This window comes from Oncorhynchus masou, chromosome 20 (assembly GCF_036934945.1).
Source record: "Oncorhynchus masou masou isolate Uvic2021 chromosome 20, UVic_Omas_1.1, whole genome shotgun sequence".
Classification (NCBI taxonomy): domain Eukaryota; kingdom Metazoa; phylum Chordata; class Actinopteri; order Salmoniformes; family Salmonidae; genus Oncorhynchus; species Oncorhynchus masou.
In genome coordinates this window covers 345,096-363,355 of record NC_088231.1, presented here as the reverse complement: position 1 = coordinate 363,355, position 18,260 = coordinate 345,096, and the positions used below count along the sequence as shown (strand labels likewise).

Here is an 18,260-nt window from a genome sequence, read left to right as displayed (position 1 = left end):
GTACATCTCAATTGTCATTAGAAACCACATTTGTTTAAGCAAGTCAGCCATATAAGCTATGTTTTTTTTAAAGGCAGTAAATGAGGCTGAATGAAATGTTTCGCTGCCAGACAAGGCTCCGCTGATAACCAGGTGTAGCAGTGGTGTTACGGATCCCTCTGGAACTTTCATTACGCACACCTGGCCCCTATATTCCCAGTGATTACAAATTGTATAAGTGTGTCCTTGGTTCACCATTGTCCTGTCAATTATTGTTACAATGTCCGTTGGTGCGTGTGAGTACCTGTGCTATGTTTTGGCTTTCGTGCCATTGTGGATTGCGCAGATGATTACGGGTCTCGTCCCGTGTGTTAATCATTGTGCACTTGTTATTTATTTGAGGGAACTCCTCGCTCTTTTGTTTGGGTTTCTACCCTGTGTTTTCTATATAGTTCGTTTTGTCTTCATCCCCGTGCCTTTACCCAACACGCCATATTTTGGGTGTAATAAAAAACCCTATTACGCATTCCTTTACCTATCTCCGGACTCATTCATACCAATGTGACAAGTGGTAAGATGTTCAGACTCCTGTTGGGACAGCTTTATGTAGGCCCCAACAATTTGTGGGCACTGTTTGTCACCAATATAGTGCAATTAATGTATTGTTTAGTGTTGTGTTGTGTCGTGGCTTTGCTGGCATTCATCCCACAAAGTTTTTATTTTTGCCCCACCAATATTTAAATGGTAAAATTGCCACTGGTTGGGTTTTTTCACAGTTTCTGTTTTATTAGATTGTTGTTTCCTTGGGTTACCGCTGGAGGGCATCCTCACCTTGTTTTCTAGTTTGCAGGTTACACTGATTATTACTTATGGGATTCACCTGTGTTTAATTACATTCTTTGTTCACCTGGTTGCCTTGTTATTTAGGTTCCTCAGTTGGCCTGTATCTTTGCTTAGGTCTCATGTTTTATTAGTGTGTTCTTGTGCGGTTGCCATGTTTCTGTTAAGACTAAGTAAAAGATCTGGATTTACCCTTACGTCTGCTTGCTGTGTTTCTCTGCGCCTGGGTTCGAGTTCGTACAAGCATTATTGTTACAGTAGACCTAAGCCATTAATGAACCCAGCAGAGATTTCTCAGTCATCCGAGGAATATTCCATGGGCTCTCGCCCACCATGGAACTGTGATTGGCCGCCATGAGGCGTGGCTGCAGACATTGTCGGATGATTTAAGAACTCATGTGTCTGCTCTGTAGACAGGACAGGTGGGAGCAACGGCTGCTGCACCTATGACTGTTCCTAATCCTTCACTCCCTACCAGTTCAGCATCTTCCTCCCTTCGGGAGCTTCATCTCCCGGCACTGGAGCGCTATGAGGGGCATCCTGGGAGGTGTCGTGGGTTCCTGCTCCAATGTTCGCTGGCCTTCGAGTTGCAGGTATCAACGTTTCCTACCGAGTGTTCCAGAGTGGCATACGTCATCTTCTTTCTCTTAGGACGAGCTCTGGCCTAGGCCATGGCCATATAGGAGTAGCAATGAGACATTTGTTTTAATTGGAAAAGCTCCACCCAGGAGATGAAGAGGGTTTTTGATCGCCCCATCAGTGGCAGGAACGCTGCTCAAAGACTCAATGCGCTTTGGCAGGGCAGCCGTAGTGTAACTGATTGCGCCATTAACTTTCGGATGCTTCCCGCTGAGAGCGGATGGAATACAGAGGCACTTCACTCAGCCTTTCTGAACGCACTCAGCGAGGTTCTCAAGGATGCACTGGATTCCCAGGACAACCCCGACACTCTGGATGAGCTTATCGTTCTGGCCATCCGGATTGACAACCGACTTCAGGAACATTGTCATGAGAGGATGGATGGGTTCCGATGGTACGCACCTTCCGGCCAACCTGCGGTGGGACAATGGGCAGTTGGACATTCCTGCTTTTATAGACATGGGGCTACCGGCTGTTTTCTGGATCGCACATTAGCTTGCCAACAGGGGCTGCCTCTCACTAAGCTGAGCATTACGTTGTCGGTCACTGCATTGGATGGTCAACTCTTAGGTTCTGGGAAGGTGAAGCAACTCACCAGGCCTATTCAGCTACAAGCTCTGTATTATCATGTGAAGTTTATCCAGTTATATTTGGTGTACTCTCTTGAGCTTCCCCTGGTTCTTGGACATCCTTGGCTTTCTATCCATAATCCTCAAATTGACAGGCCCTCAGGAAGAGTTCTGGGATGGAATCCTTCATGACAGTCCACCTGCCAGCAACGCTCTCCACATCTTTCTGGCCCTGCTCGTCTGAAAGGCTTCCGATTCTCCTGTTTCCCCGGCTGGGGATGACAAGCCTGATCTTCTCCAAGTCCGTGGTTGAACACATCCACTTGTTTGTGAAGGACGAAAAGTGAGTTTTGTGTTCCTCAGATCTCCTTCCTGGGGTACATCGTGTCTCAGGGCTGTGTATGGATGGACTCCCAAAAGGTTGAAGCGGTGGTCAACTGGCCACGGCACAGCAGAGTCAAGTGGTTTTGGGGTTTTGCTCATTTCTACCATAGATTTGTGAGAGACTTTAATTCTGTGGCTGCACCATTGACTGCGCCCATCAAGGGCTCAGCTGGGCATGTAAGCTGGACCCCTGCTGCTGAGAAGGCGTTCCAGGACCTGAAACGCGGTTTTCTTTTGCCCCCATTCTAGTTCATGCGGATCCTTCCCTTCCCTTCATGGTAGAGGTGGATGCCTCTGACGTTGGCGTGGTGCGCTTCTGTCTCAGCTCTCAGCTAAAGACCAAAAGCTTCATCCCTTCATCTCCAGGCGTCTCAATCCAGCAGAGAGGAACTATTATATCGGCAATCGGGAGCTTCTTGTGGTCAAACTGGCTTTGGAGGAGTGGCGGCAATGGTTGGAGGGTTCGGAACATCCCTTGACGGTTTGGACTGATCACAAGATCCTGGACTACATCCAGGAGGTTAAACGCCTCAGTCCCCGACAGGCTTGTTGGGCTCTTTTCTTCACTTGGTTCAGATTCACGTTTTCTTACTGTCTGGGGTCTAAGAACGTGAAGCCGGATACCCAGCTCCAGTGAGGATTGGCTGCTTGGATCCATCATCCCCAGGTTGCTCATTCGCGCGACGGTGTCCTGGGGTATAGAGACTGTAGTGAGGGAGGTGCAGGGTAGGGAGGCAGTTCCTGACGGCTGTCCTTCTAACAGACTTTTGTTCCTCTTGTGGCACAGTCCAAGGTACTTCAGTGGGCTCACTTGCCGCGTCTCACCTCTCATCCGGGAGGGAGGCGAACACTAGAGTTTCTGAGGAGGAGGTTTTGGTGGCCCTAATCGGAGGCGGACACTGCCTGTCCGACATGCATCTGGAACAAGACTACTCGTCAACAGCCTCTGGGGCTGCTTCATCCACTGCCAACACCTTCAAGAACCTGATCTCTTCTCTCCATGGATTGCATCACGGGTCTTCCATCCTCTGTGGGCCACACTGTCATCCTGGTCATTGTGGACCGCTTTTTTTTTCGAGAGCTTCTGGTCAGCGGGGTGGTGGCACCGGGATCCTCATCTCTCCCAAGTGGTCATTCTCTCTTTCTCCCCTTACCCATCTGTCTATCGCCTCCTTTGAATTCCATGCTGTCACAGTTACCAGCCCTTTCAAGCTTAACATCCTTATCATTTATCGCCCTCCAGGTTCCCTCGGAGATGCCTTGATAAGCTCCTTTCCTGAGGACGGCTCACCTCTCACAGTCCTGGGCGACTTTAACCTCCCCACGTCTACCTTTGACTCATTCCTCTCTGCCTCCTTCTTTCCACTCCTCTCCTCTTTTGACCTCACCCTCTCACCTTCCCCCCCTACTCACAAGGCAGGCAATACGCTCGACCTCATCTTTACTAGATGCTGTTCTTCCACTAACCTCATTGCAACTCCCCTCCAAGTCTCCGACCACTACCTTGTATCCTTTTCCCTCTCGCTCTCATCCAACACTTCCCACACTGCCCCTACTCGGATGGTATCGCGCCGTCCCAACCTTCGCTCTCTCTCCCCCGCTACTCTCTCCTCTTCCATCCTATCATCTCTTCCCTCTGCTCATACCTTCTCCAACCTATCTCCTGATTCTGCCTCCTCAACCCTCCTCTCTTCCCTTTCTGCATCCTTTGACTCTCTATGTCCCCTATCCTCCAGGCCGGCTCGGTCCTCCCCTCCCGCTCCGTGGCTCGACGACTCATTGCGAGCTCACAGAACAGTGCTCCGGGCAGCCGAGCGGAAATGGAGGAAAACTCGCCTCCCTGCGGACCTGGCATCCTTTCACTCCCTCCTCTCTACATTTTCCTCCTCTGTCTCTGCTGCTAAAGCCACTTTCTACCACTCTAAATTCCAAGCATCTGCCTCTAACCCTACGAAGCTCTTTGCCACCTTCTCCTCCCTCCTGAATCCTCCTCCCCCTCCCCCCTCCTCCCTCTCTGCAGATGACTTCGTCAACCATTTTGAAAAGAAGGTCGACGACATCCCATCCTCGTTTGCTAAGTCAAATGCCACCGCTGGTTCTGCTCACACTGCCCTACCCTCTGCTCTGACCTCTTTCTCCCCTCTCTCTCCAGATGAAATCTCACTTCTTGTGACGGCCGGCCGCCCAACAACCTGCCCGCTTGACCCTATCCCCTCCTCTCTTCTCCAGACCATTTCCGGAGACCTTCTCCCTTACCTCACCTCGTTCATCAACTCATCCCTGACCGCTGGCTACGTCCCTTCCGTCTTCAAGAGAGCGAGAGTTGCACCCCTTCTGAAAAAACCTACACTCGACCCCTCCGATGTCAACAACTACAGACCAGTATCCCTTCTTTCTTTTCTCTCCAAAACTCTTGAACGTGCCGTCCTTGGCCAGCTCTCCCGCTATCTCTCTCAGAATGACCTTCTTGATCCAAATCAGTCAGGTTTCAAGACTAGTCATTCAACTGAGACTGCTCTTCTCTGTATCACGGAGGCGCTCCGCACTGCTAAAGCTAACTCTCTCTCCTCTGCTCTCATCCTTCTAGACCTATCGGCTGCCTTCGATACTGTGAACCATCAGATCCTCCTCTCCACCCTCTCCGAGTTGGGCATCTCCGGCGCGGCCCACGCTTGGATTGCGTCCTACCTGACAGGTCGCTCCTACCAGGTGGCGTGGCGAGAATCTGTCTCCTCGCCACGCGCTCTCACCACTGGTGTCCCCCAGGGCTCTGTTCTAGGCCCCCTCCTATTCTCAGTATACACCAAGTCACTTGGCTCTGTCATAACCTCACATGGTCTCTCCTATCATTGCTATGCAGACGACACACAATTAATCTTCTCCTTTCCCCCTTCTGATGACCAGGTGGCGAATCGCATCTCTGCATGTCTGGCAGACATATCAGTGTGGATGATGGATCACCACCTCAAGCTGAACCTCGGCAAGACGGAGCTGCTCTTCCTCCCGGGGAAGGACTGCCCGTTCCATGATCTCGCCATCACGGTTGACAACTCCATTGTGTCCTCCTCCCAGAGCGCTAAGAACCTTGGCGTGATCCTGGACAACACCCTGTCGTTCTCAACTAACATCAAGGCGGTGGCCCGTTCCTGTAGGTTCATGCTCTACAACATCCGCAGAGTACGACCCTGCCTCACACAGGAAGCGGCGCAGGTCCTAATCCAGGCACTTGTCATCTCCCGTCTGGATTACTGCAACTCGCTGTTGGCTGGGCTCCCTGCCTGTGCCATTAAACCCCTACAACTCATCCAGAACGCCGCAGCCCGTCTGGTGTTCAACCTTCCCAAGTTCTCTCACGTCACCCCGCTCCTCCGCTCTCTCCACTGGCTTCCAGTTGAAGCTCGCATCCGCTACAAGACCATGGTGCTTGCCTACGGAGCTGTGAGGGGAACGGCACCGCAGTACCTCCAGGCTCTGATCAGGCCCTACACCCAAACAAGGGCACTGCGTTCATCCACCTCTGGCCTGCTCGCCTCCCTACCACTGAGGAAGTACAGTTCCCGCTCAGCCCAGTCAAAACTGTTCGCTGCTCTGGCCCCCAATGGTGGAACAAACTCCCTCACGACGCCAGGACAGCGGAGTCAATCACCACCTTCCGGAGACACCTGAAACCCCACCTCTTCAAGGAATACCTAGGATAGGATAAAGTAATCCTTCTCACCCCCCCTTTAAATGACTTAGATGCACTATTGTAAAGTGGCTGTTCCACTGGATGTCAGAAGGTGAATTCACCAATTTGTAAGTCGCTCTGGATAAGAGCGTCTGCTAAATGACTTAAATGTTAAATGTTAAATGTTTTCGGCGGCACATTTCATTCCGCTGCTTAAGTTTCCATCTGCCCGTGAGACTGCTCAGCTAGTCATTCAGCATGTTTCATTCATTCATTCATTCAGCAGGCCCCCAGTTTGCCTCCAGATTCTGGAGGGCATTCTGTACTATTCTGGGGTCATCAGCCAGTTTGTCTTCAGGCTATCACCCTCAGTCCAACGGTCAAATGGAGTGGGTGAACCAGGATCTGGAGACCACCTTGTGTGTCCGCCAACCCCGCCACTTGGAGTCAGCATCTTCCCTGGGTGGACTACGCACACAACACTCTCAAGTGTTCCTCCACCGGCCTGCCACCATTCCAGGTTTTGTACGGATACCAGCCTCCTCTGTTTCCAGATCAGGAGATTGAAGTGGCAGTTCCATCCGCTCAACGTCTCATCTCAAGTTGCCGCACGACCTGGAAGAGGGCTTGGTTTCTCTGCGCCTGGGTTCGAGTTCGTACAAGCATTATTGTTACAGGGTTGACATCCATACAAGCATTATACCCCTTTTTTTTACCTCAACATAGTGTGAAATACACTAAAATGGAGGCAAATTTTGCTGGGTGGCAATGAGGAGACTCGGGATCTTTCCCACAAGGCCCTATCCCCCACGCGATTCCATGCCAATTCCATTGTTTTGGTTGAGTTTGATTGACCACTTTACCGCATCATGGTGAAGGGCCTTCTAATGTGTAGGGCAGGCCAGTAACTTTTGCAATCAAATCATTTTACTGTGCCCAGTCGCACACAGTCTTATGGTCACACAAGATGTCACCAGTGGATTCAAAATGATTAGCCTAACACATATTTACATGGCCCCAGTTGCATTTGCAAACAAATAATTTTTCTGTATGAAATCAATAATATATAAACAGGGTGACAGTAAGCAATTGACAGTGTACAAAAATAAACCAACTTGAAGTTTATAATGACTTATTAATAGGCATAAATAAATTGTATTTCAATGGTTGCAGTCGTCAAAGACTGAATTGCATTGAATCAAATGAATCAGGACTGCTGCTAGTATATCTTATCTGTGTACCCATATCAGAGCGCCCCAAAATAGTTGCCAGTCTCTGTGCTTATATCCTATTAGACCAATGAGCTTACATATGAAGCCCTGGGGATACTGTATTTACAGAAAACAATCATTTGAGTTACTTTAAAGTCATAAAAAATAAATACAGTATATATAATCTTGCCGTGAAAGGATAGTCCTACAGTGTAAACAAACCATACACAGTAATTGCGGTTTGTCAACTTGTAACAATTTTATTACACAGTGGTTTTAGCACCACTTGTAAAGCAGGATATATCAAACGTATGCATCAAATTGTATGCATAGACGGCTTGACAGAAATGGTAGCAGAAGGTGAATGTTAAACTTTTGCTGAACACATATCCAGATGATGCTGTGTTCCATTTTGTAGAGGTGTGATCGAGGCGTAAATAACTTTTGCATCTGTCATTGCTTTGCACTATCAGATTTATTGTCATGAGCACCTGGCCCTGTTCAATAACAACGTGGAGTTTGATGATGACAACATGCTGAGCAGAGGGGTGAAGGACTAGGTATCTATATGTTCAGTAGTCAAAGGTTTGTCTCCTCTGTGACTGAATTTTAGTGTGCTCTTTGCAGGAGATGTGCAAGCATTCTCTAAACATGAGGAGCAGTACTTGTCGGACAGCGTCTTTGTGATCGTCATGTCACAGCTGGGAAACATCATTGTCCACAAAAAGATAAACGACCCTTGTAACGGTGCAGGCACAGGTTGAACCGGGCTGTGGGTGAGCACTGGAGATCTGGTGCATACCACTCGCACCTCTCCCTTAGCGCAGGCATAGGGCGCACTGCATTCTCCCAGCGCCCCGGAGACGCAGCGCCGGCGCAGGATTCCCTGGGCCGAAACGGCGTACCGGAGACCAAACACGCTGAGCCGGCACAATACGCAATGGCCTATAGCGCACCGAGCTATGAGCGCGTACTGGCGACACCGTGCGCTTGACCGCATAACACGGTGCCTGACCAGTACTGCACTTCTTCCGGTAAGCACGGGAGTTGGCTCAGGTCTATCGCCTGACTCCGCCAATCTCCTGGTGTGCCTCTGATTGGGAACCATACCAGGCCAAACACATAGAAAACATAGAACAACACATAGAATGCCCACCCCAACATAGAATGCCCACCCCAACCCTGACCAAACTAAAATAGAGACATAAAAAAGGAACTAAGGTCAGGACGTGACAACCCTAAACCTGAAGTCACAACATATCCTGCTTTACAAGTGGTGCTAAAACCACTGTGTAACAACATATTCACAAACTTGAACTGCAAGGCCTTGTGTTTACAAATCCAAAGTGTTTATTGCATTTTCATTTTGTGTTTCAAAAATGTTTGTAAACAATTCAGTTTTTTAAATTTAAATAGAGAGCCTACAGACGATTTGCATGTTTGTTGTTTCAGTCAAGGAATGGTCTGTTTGGGTAGGTGACATAGTGCCTGGGGTTAGAGAATTACTCTTATCAGGAGGTAGCACAGAGATAAGGACTTCATCTCCCTTCTGTCCTGCACACCAGGTTAGTGGATCACATTAACTCATATTCATGCATTATATTATTTGTAAATCAGTCTGCGTAAACCCTCATTTTATTCCCACCCCAGATACTAAGTCCTACAGAGATAGAGATGGGCACATTGTTTGTCCAGCTCATCATGGAGACAAATCAATAGCTATACCTGTGTGGATCGTAATTATGAATTGTTTAGAAAGGCAAGTATCTGAAAAGAGACCATGTAAGTGCTTTTTCTTTAGGGATGAATTATCCCTTTAAAGCAAAATAACCAGACATGGTGTTTATATTTTCTCACATGCAGGTCATGCATCGCGTTGAACAAAAATTCCCAAACCAGAGCTCAACCACTCTAACAAAGGCCTTCCCGGGCCTCTGACAAAGGAGTAATAAAGGAGGAACATTGTTTTAGTGCATTTGTTTTGTAATCCCAATGACACCATACAGCACAATAACGTGTTATGTATACTCTCCTGTTAAGCACATCACAAGTATGCTTTGATTTAATTATTTTAATTAACTTTTTTACATGTTATTTTATCATCAGCAAATTATGTATTATTATGTATTATTATCAAAATTAAAAACATCCTCCTGGAGATACTGGGTAGCCCCGGTAGGCTTTTCTTTCCAGCCCTGCTTTAACACGCATAATTTGGCTAATCAATGTGAAGATGAGCAGCTAATTAATAGAATCAGATGTGCTAGAGCAGGGCTGGAAGAAACGCGTATAACGTAGGCCACTCCTGTTTTAAGATTTGGAAGATAAGAAGAGAGATAAGTCTGGGTGCAGTTTTAAAGCACATTTCCTGTCATTCTACACATTTAGTAATGACTTATGCCATGCTAATAATTTCTGAGTGAGGAATCACAATCAAAATCAATGGGGGACCCCTAGAGGTCAGGGCCCCTGGGCACGTGCCCTGCATGCCCGGTCGGTATTCGGCCATGATTACTACAAGTTTAGGTAGCTGGCTAGATTAACTACCAATCTAAAATTTGTTAGCTGACATGGCTAATTGAGTGACTGCCAGTGACTGAAAGAACAACAGAAAAACTGCCTCTGCACAACCACATTTCGAAATTGCACCTGGTGCATTCTACTATTGTTACTCTCAATAGTAAGTTGAGACCCCCGACTGAGTTACGGCGATATCACTTGTGCCTGATGTCACTTATGCCTGGAATCGGCCCTGGCTGAGTCAATTATCACTGGATGGTTACCTCACCCATGTAGTTTGTGTACTGTCACTAATTTACCTGCAGCTAGAGACATTTAGCAGGAAAAGGCTTTTGATGATATCTGAGATGAAATGGTTAATTTTAGTGATTTATTTAAATAGGCAAGTCAGTTAAGAACAAATTCTTATTTACAATGACGGCCTTCCCAAAATAACTCCAGCAGGGAAGGCCATCATTGTAAATAAGGCAGGGATTAAAAATACATCAATAAAAATATAAGACAAGACACACATCACGACAAGAGAGACAATACAACACTATATAAAGAGAGACCTAAGACAATATCATAACATGGCAGCAACACATTACAACACAGTATGGTAGAAACACAACATGGCAGCAGCACAACATGGTAGCAGCACAAAACAGGGTACAAACATTATTGGGCAGAAACAACAGCACAAAGGGCAAGAAGATAGAGAACAATGCATCACGCAAAGCATCCACAACTGTCAGTAAGAGAGTCCATGATTGAGTCTTTGAATTAAGAGATTGAGATAAAACTGTCCAGTTTGAGGGTTTGTTGCAGCTAATTCTAGTCTCTAGCTGCAGTGAACTAAAAAAGACGAGCAACCCAGTGATGTGTGTTTTGGGGACCTTTAACTGAATGTGACTGGCAGAACGGGTGTTGTTTGTGGAGGACGAGGGTTGCAGCAGATATCTCAGATAGGGGGGAGTGAGGCCTAAGAGGGTTTTGTAAATAAGCATCAACCAGTGGGTCTTGCGACGGGTATACAGAGATGACCAGTCTACAGAGGAGTATAGAGTGCAGTGATGTGTCCTATAAGGAGCATTAGTGGCAAATCTGATGGCAGAATGGTAAAGCACATCAAGCCACTCGAGAGCACCCTTACCTGCCAATCTATAAATTACATCTCCGCAATCTAGCATGTTAGGGTAATCTGAATAAGGGTTAGTTTGGCAGCTGGGGTGAAAGAGGAGGCATTACGATACAGGAAACCAAGTCTACATTTAGCCTGCAGCTTTGATATGTGCTGAGAGAAGGACAGTGTACCGCCTAGCCATACTCCCAAGTACTTGTATGAGATGACTACTTCAAGCTCTAAACCCTCAGAGGTAGTAATAACACCTGTGGGACGATGGGCATTCTTCTTCCCAAACCACATTACCTTTGTTTTGGAGGTGTTCAGAACAAGGTTCAGGGCAGAGAAAGCTTGTTGGACACTAAAAAAGCTTTGTTGTAGAGCATGTAACACAAAATCCAGGGAGGGGCCAGCTGAGTAAGACTGTATCATATGCATTGAAATGGATGAGAGCTTCCTACTGCCTGAGCTATGTTGTTGATGTAAATTGAGAAGCATGTGGGTCCTAGGATTGAGCCTTGGGGTTCACCCTTGGTGACAGGCAGTGGCTGAGAGAGCAGATGTTCTGACTTTATACACCACACTTTAAGAGAGGTAGTTAGCAAACCAGGCCAAAGACCCCCCCCCAGAGACACCAATACTCCTTAGCCTGGCCCATAAGAATTAAAGTGTCTACTGTATCAAAAGTTTTGGCCAAGTCAATAAAAATAGCAGCACAACATTGCTTAGAATCAAGGACAATGGTGTCATCATTGAGGACCTTTAAGGTTGCAGTGACACATCCATAACCTGAGCGGGTACCAGATTGCATCGCAAAGAGAATACTATAGACATCAAGAAAGCCAGTCATTTGATTATTGACACGTTTCTACAACCCTTTTGATAAACATGGCAAAATAGAAATACGCCTATAACATTTATGATTAGCTTGATCTCCCCCTTTAAATAAAGGACAAACCCGTGGTTGCCTTCAAATCAATGGAAACCTCCCCAGAGAGGAGACAGGTTAAAAAAGGTCAGAGACAGGTTTGGCGATGATAGGCAACCTTAAAGTAGAAAGGGTCTAAACCATCTGACCCAAATGTTTTTTGGAGGTCAAGTTTAAGGAGCTCCTTTAGCACCTTGGACTCAGTGACCGCCTGCAGGGAGAAACTTTGTAGTGGGTAGAGGAAAAAGAGGGAGGAGCATCGGGGCTAGTCGCATTAGAAGGGGTAGGAGATGAGGAAATGTTGGACGGGCAAGAAGGCATGGCTGAGTCAAATAGGAATCCTGACCCATGTGCTTCTTGTCAGTAACAACCACATCATCAACTTTAAGTAACATGGGCAGGTGTGAGGAGGAGGGTTTATTCTCCAGGTCTTTAACCGTTTTCCAGAACTTTTCCAGGGTTAGACCCACAGAGAGAACTGCTCCTTAAAGCCACTAAAGTTGGCCTTCCGGATAGACTGAGGGCCCTTATTTGATGGATCTGGATAAAATACAGTTCCAAAGCAGCACAATAGTAAGCTGAATCAATCTGGTAGCCTCTTAAACTAGTCTAACATGCCAGCTGACAGTCTTATAGGCCGATGTCCATTCTCTTCTTACATTTCCAGATTTTTTTATTTAATTTTTTAAAATAATGATGAATTGGCCGGCGGTTAATGGTCAATGTGTCAACAAACATTTTACACTTTTACACAAATACATGAATGAATCACCTACCAGACCCACTTTAATACAAAGCAGCATACATTTATTTTGACATATTTACAACTTCTCACTATCCAGTTATTTACATGATTTAAAACACATATGACATGAAAGTACAGAACATCATGATCACACCTATGGCACAGGGAAAATGTTTGTTTTTGTGTTTTGTGAGATGGCGCTGTGAAAAGTACAACCAACATGCAATCCCCAAGACAATCAAAAAGTTTGTTTTTACAGAATATGTGATATTCTTACTCTATACCCCAAATAGGGCCAGATTTACTTAGAGTGTGCACCAGTGGAGGCTGCTGAGGGTAGGACGGCTCATAATAATGGCTGGAATGGAGTGAATGGAATGGTATTAAATGTGTTTGATACCATTCCATTTCTTCCATTCCAGCCATTATTACCAATCTACTGTTTTTTACTCTAATGAAAATATTGCTTTAGGAAATAAGGGCCACAGCGTCTAATGTAGCTTTTGCACGTCTTTTGAGGATCTAGATTTGAGATCAAATCAGAGGTCACTTCAATACATGGTTGTGGTCACCTCCATTTCAATTCAGAAAGTTGAAAGTTTATTGAAATTCAAAATAGCACTTTTAAAATCTTGAATTGTAAGTCATGTCATTCTAAATTTAAATGGTTTTGACCACAACCCTACTTCAATCAATACAATGTGGTCTCACATAGATGTAATACAAATATCTCAGTTCCCTCTTAAAATCTGCTGGTGAGAGTGCAAATGTCATCTGCTTCCAGAAAGCTAACCAGCTGGTGATGTGCTGTGTGCCTGCCAGGAACATTAGGTGGGTGAATATCAGCGAAGTCTCATCCAAGCAGGCAAAACTGGTTGCAATGTCATTTTGATGACATGGTCAGGTTTCATAAGTAAGTTTTGTTATTGTCTTTTTATTTAAAATGTATTCATTTTAAGACACTCTTACCCAGAGCAGAGCAAACACTCTTACCCAGAGCAATTTAGAAGAGCAGTTAGGGTTATACTTTTCACCTAGTCGGCTCAGGATTCGAACCAGTGGCCTTTCAGTTACTGGCCTAAACGCTCTTAATCTGACCAAATAGCAACCAAAATATTACTCTTTCCCATGACCTCTTGATGTCATCGCCTGGTTATACTGTAACAGAGACCGTTCGGTTGCATCTGGAATTATGAAGTCTCAACCATACAACCACAAAATGATGCCATTAAGACGACATTTGCCAAATTTTTGCCTCATGTGATTCTTCTGTTGAAAAAATTCTGACAAAACAGAGAAATAAATCAATAACAGCTAAAAGGCAATCAAAATTCAGTAAAGAACCTAGTTGGGTTTTGATAACTCACCTTTATGGGGCAACTGTTATAAATTGAACACAACAATGAAATACAACACTTGTGGCTGAAATTGAGTTCATGGTTCTTGAAGTTATTGCTGGTCAATAGACAGGATGTGTGTGGTATTAATTCTCTTTAAAACTTGTTCCCTCTTTCGAAACTGGAACACTTAATTACGAGACTCAAACTTCATGAAGCATAGATGAATTCTGCCATGACATGACACCAAGCACATTACCTAATGATAGTTCATCATGTCACTTTTTGACCAACGACATCACAAAACACAGTCATTAATTTAAATGTAACTTACTAAAGATCCCAAATTGCTGCATGATATTGTAATGTCATGCTATACTGTGTGAAGTGTCACAAAATGGTTTAGGGACCCTAAACCAATTTGTGACACTTCACACAGTATAGCATGACATTACAATACATGTTACTGCTACAGCTATGCAGGCTTTATAACACAGTGTGCAAAGTGCTACCCAGCCAATTCACTCCATACTGGGAATCTGACTTATACTGTACAATACATCAGACATTATAACAATAAAGAATACAGGTAGGAGAACGAATGCCCTATGAATAGGCATGCAGCGCATTTACAGAACGACCTCAGCTCTATACTGTACATGACCAGAGCCATATAGATACATATGTCTGGCTCCCTTATATACACATATGTATACATATGGCTTTGTACATGACCCTTCCAGGCAGTGTTTGACACTGCATCAGTGAGACATTTAAAAACAAATTCTTACAAAAGTATTATATACAGAGCATAAAGGAAGCAGCGAGACTCTTCATTTTGTACATTTCTCAAGTGTCCTGATCGTCTCCCTTTAGAAGGTGGCAAAACTCAAGAGATCTGCATGGGAGATACAAAATCAAATCAATATTTCATTTAAATGTATGGATTAAAATATTTCATTTAAATGTATGGATGAAAGATGTATGTCAAAGTATGGTAGTTAATCTTAAGGACATATATTTCAATCAAGAGAATACAGTGGTAGCAGGGAGGACTTCTTTCACTGTTATTTATCAACTATAGTTTTATTGGTTCCCTGGTCTTTAATAGATGAGATTAAAAAGATTCTGGAGTCTAGAACGATTGTAGAACAAGCGTAAAGGGGCTTACCTTCGTTACAACCTTTAGTTTGCTTGAGCTGTTTCAGGTAAACAAACTGATGTGTGACGGGGAAAGAGAGGAAAGTGAAAATAAATGAAAAGTGCACTCACTAAATCCTGCGTTTATAATCCTGGTTGTAATTAAATGTTTTTTCAATACATCATCTCTACGCAGAGTGATTCAACAAAATGTCAACAGAATTTAATCCCTTAATTCTGGCTATGACCACCAGGTGGGCATAACTATACTGAAACCACACTTTTTTTGTTGGTTTAAAAGAAAACTCCACCCCCAAAATATGTAACTTTCAAAATACAGAACTCTGCAGCATCATATGATTCAAAATGCATCATACAGGCCAGATTTCTTATTTTTAAAGTTACATATGTTGAAAACTTGATTGCTGACATGCAAAACATTTTGAGGAATAAATCATCAATGGACTAATGAAACAAATACCAAAATATAGTTTTGGGGTGGAGTTTTCCTTTAATATGGAAGTAAAAAAAATATAAGTATATATGTTTTTAAATAATCAATTGTGGTTCTTACCAACTCTCTCTCACTACTTCAATGTCGCTCACTAGATTCTGTGCTAAACAGATCCCAAAAATCTGAAAAAGGGCACAAAGATTAGGTGAGACATCTCTACTTTTGAACAGCTACTGTGGTGATAGATCTAGTTGATTTCAGTGTTTCATGGTCAGTTTTATGATCAGCAATACAGTTTTTTTTAATGTCTAAATTCTATTCTCAGACAATAGCCTAAGTCATCATTTAGTATAATTTTGGGCGGCAGGTAGACTAGTGGTCAGCGCTTTGGACCAGTAACCGAAAGGTTGCTAGATCGAATCCCTGAGCTAACAAGGTAAAAATCTGTCGTTCTGACCCTGAACAAGGCAGTTAATCCACTGTTCCTAGGCCTTTATTGTAAATAATAATTTGTTCTTAACTGACTTGCCTAGTTAAATAAAGGTAAAATAAAAAATAGTAGCAAGTAAAGTCCACAACCATATGCACAAGCATAGTCAGCTATGAACATAAAAAGCAGAGATAAACAATGTTTCAAGACATCTTAAGAAATTGATCATTGACACCACTATCAAATAAAAAAACCTGGCTATTTCAAGTTACAGTCTATCCCCGCAACATGTCAGAGAAAACACAATGTTGAAAGTACAGCCCTTTAAAGCTACATTCTGGGATTTGAAAAAACAACAAAAGGGGTGCCCGCTATTTGTTTTATTATACATCTGAGGGATGGGGGTCAGGAAATGTAACCCCTCTCAAATTCATAGAGAGCACTCTAGATGCAAGGTCTGACAGTCCATGACATCTACATGATAGTTTCAACCATATAGGTCGTTAGTTCACATTCTTCGTGTTTGTAAACAATGGAATAATGAAACCTTGGAGGGGATTCAACCCATAGAACGTTGTCGAACAATGTACCTTTTTAAAGCCAATGTTACCGCATACGTGGAGATCGCATCCAAGGTAAACATGCCAGATGTCAGCTCTATTGGAAATGATCTGAATATGTCAAGTGCTCCATAACGCAGCTTTGGATTGATTTCCGTCCCTTATATTTTGGATTATGGTGAAGACAAACAAGAATTGAAATATCAAGAATTGAAATTACCATTGAACAGCTTCTCAAATCCCAGGCTTTAGCTTTAAAACCAAAAATGCACTGAAAGCAGACACAGGTAAAACTAGGGTTCATACTCCGGTGTATTTGTGGCTTATGTATCAGACATGTGTTCCCAACCTGTAGTAAAGCGATTCCTATGAAGATCCCTGCCACCACTGTCAGGTTGTCTTGAAGCCACTTCTCAAACTGAGGCACACAGCCTTTGATGTAGATAAAGGTCATCTGCTCCGAATCCTAACACAGCAGAGACGACACAAAACAAAACAATGACCTTTCATGCTAACATTTTTATCTTACAGTCCATAATTTAATTGGTATTTACTCTGTTATCAAGTGTAGCTCAGTTGGTTAGAGCATCATGCTACCACCACATTTACAAAAAATAGTTACTATACTAGAAGTCGCTTTGGATAACAGCATCTGCTAAATGGCATAGCTACTTTAAAGTATTGTTATATTATTATGTGAATTGTACATCAGGTTAATCATGCTTCAGTAGCCTAGATGTTAAATGTCAGCTTTTGTTAGCTACCTTATTAGTCACCTCAAGTGTTTTCGCGGGCACTATAGGGTGAAGTTTCTCCTACATTTAGATATAGAGCTAGGATCAGCTTCCCCTCCCCCAATCCTAAATGCAAAACTGACCAAAGATCAGCGTGTAGCGGCAACTTCACCCTGACTTGCATGCCATATACAGTGAGCTCCAAAGGTATTGAGATAGTGACACATTTCACAACATTTGTTGTTTTGAATTGTGAATAAGGATGAGTGAGAAAGTTACAGATGAAAAATATGCGTCTCACTCATCATTATTCACGATTCATTAAGGATTATCCGCGTACACATTAATGTAGAAGAGTTAAGAAACATATTATATTCTTATAAACAATAAAAGTGACTCCAAAATGACCGAATACATTATTTACCATTAATTTCTATTGGGCACAAAATGATCTGAAACACAACCAAAACAAACAGCAAAATCATCCAACAAGTGTTTAGACCACAAGCTTGATGTAATCATTGCCTGCTAGGAATAGGAGACCAAATATTAAACTTTTGATGACTTTAAACTCCATTAGGGCTGTTGCGGTCATGAAATTGTGTTAGCCGGTGAATTTCAAGCTAATAACTGCCGGTCTCATGGTAATTGACCGACAATTAACACATTTAACATCTACTGGCATCCATGCATAGCCTACAAGCCACTGATGCAGACCTTAGGAACATCTACACTTTAAAAAGTCTAAGAAATCCATGTACTATAGCCTACACCATCACAATAAATCCATTATTTATTTTATACCAGTCTAAAGAAACATGATATGAAGAAAATGTAGTGTGTTTCAGAAGAACAGAATAGCATACTCTGAGTTGTCCTTATCTGGCTTATTTTATCTTATCTGGCTTATCTGGCAATGCCATATGGCTGTGGGCTACACTAGTTCATTTAGCAGACATGATTTGCTTTGAATTCCATGGCATTATTTTAGATTATTTTATATAGTATGAAGAACACA

General features: G+C 43.8%; 1 protein-coding gene across 1 annotated transcript in view; it reads right to left on the bottom strand.

Moving 5' to 3' along the window:
• Positions 1-12,627: 12,627 nt before the first annotated feature.
• The window catches only part of LOC135506645 (tetraspanin-5-like), a 41,766-nt gene continuing 36,133 nt past the window's right edge, over positions 12,628-18,260 (bottom strand). The window contains exons 7-10 of the mRNA XM_064925963.1: positions 16,858-16,974; positions 15,639-15,700; positions 15,096-15,141; positions 12,628-14,822 (exon numbers count right to left, since the gene is read on the bottom strand). Coding sequence (XP_064782035.1) covers positions 15,129-15,141; positions 15,639-15,700; positions 16,858-16,974 — 192 coding nt within the window. The 3' untranslated portion in view covers positions 12,628-14,822; positions 15,096-15,128. The remainder of the gene's footprint in view (positions 14,823-15,095; positions 15,142-15,638; positions 15,701-16,857; positions 16,975-18,260) is intronic.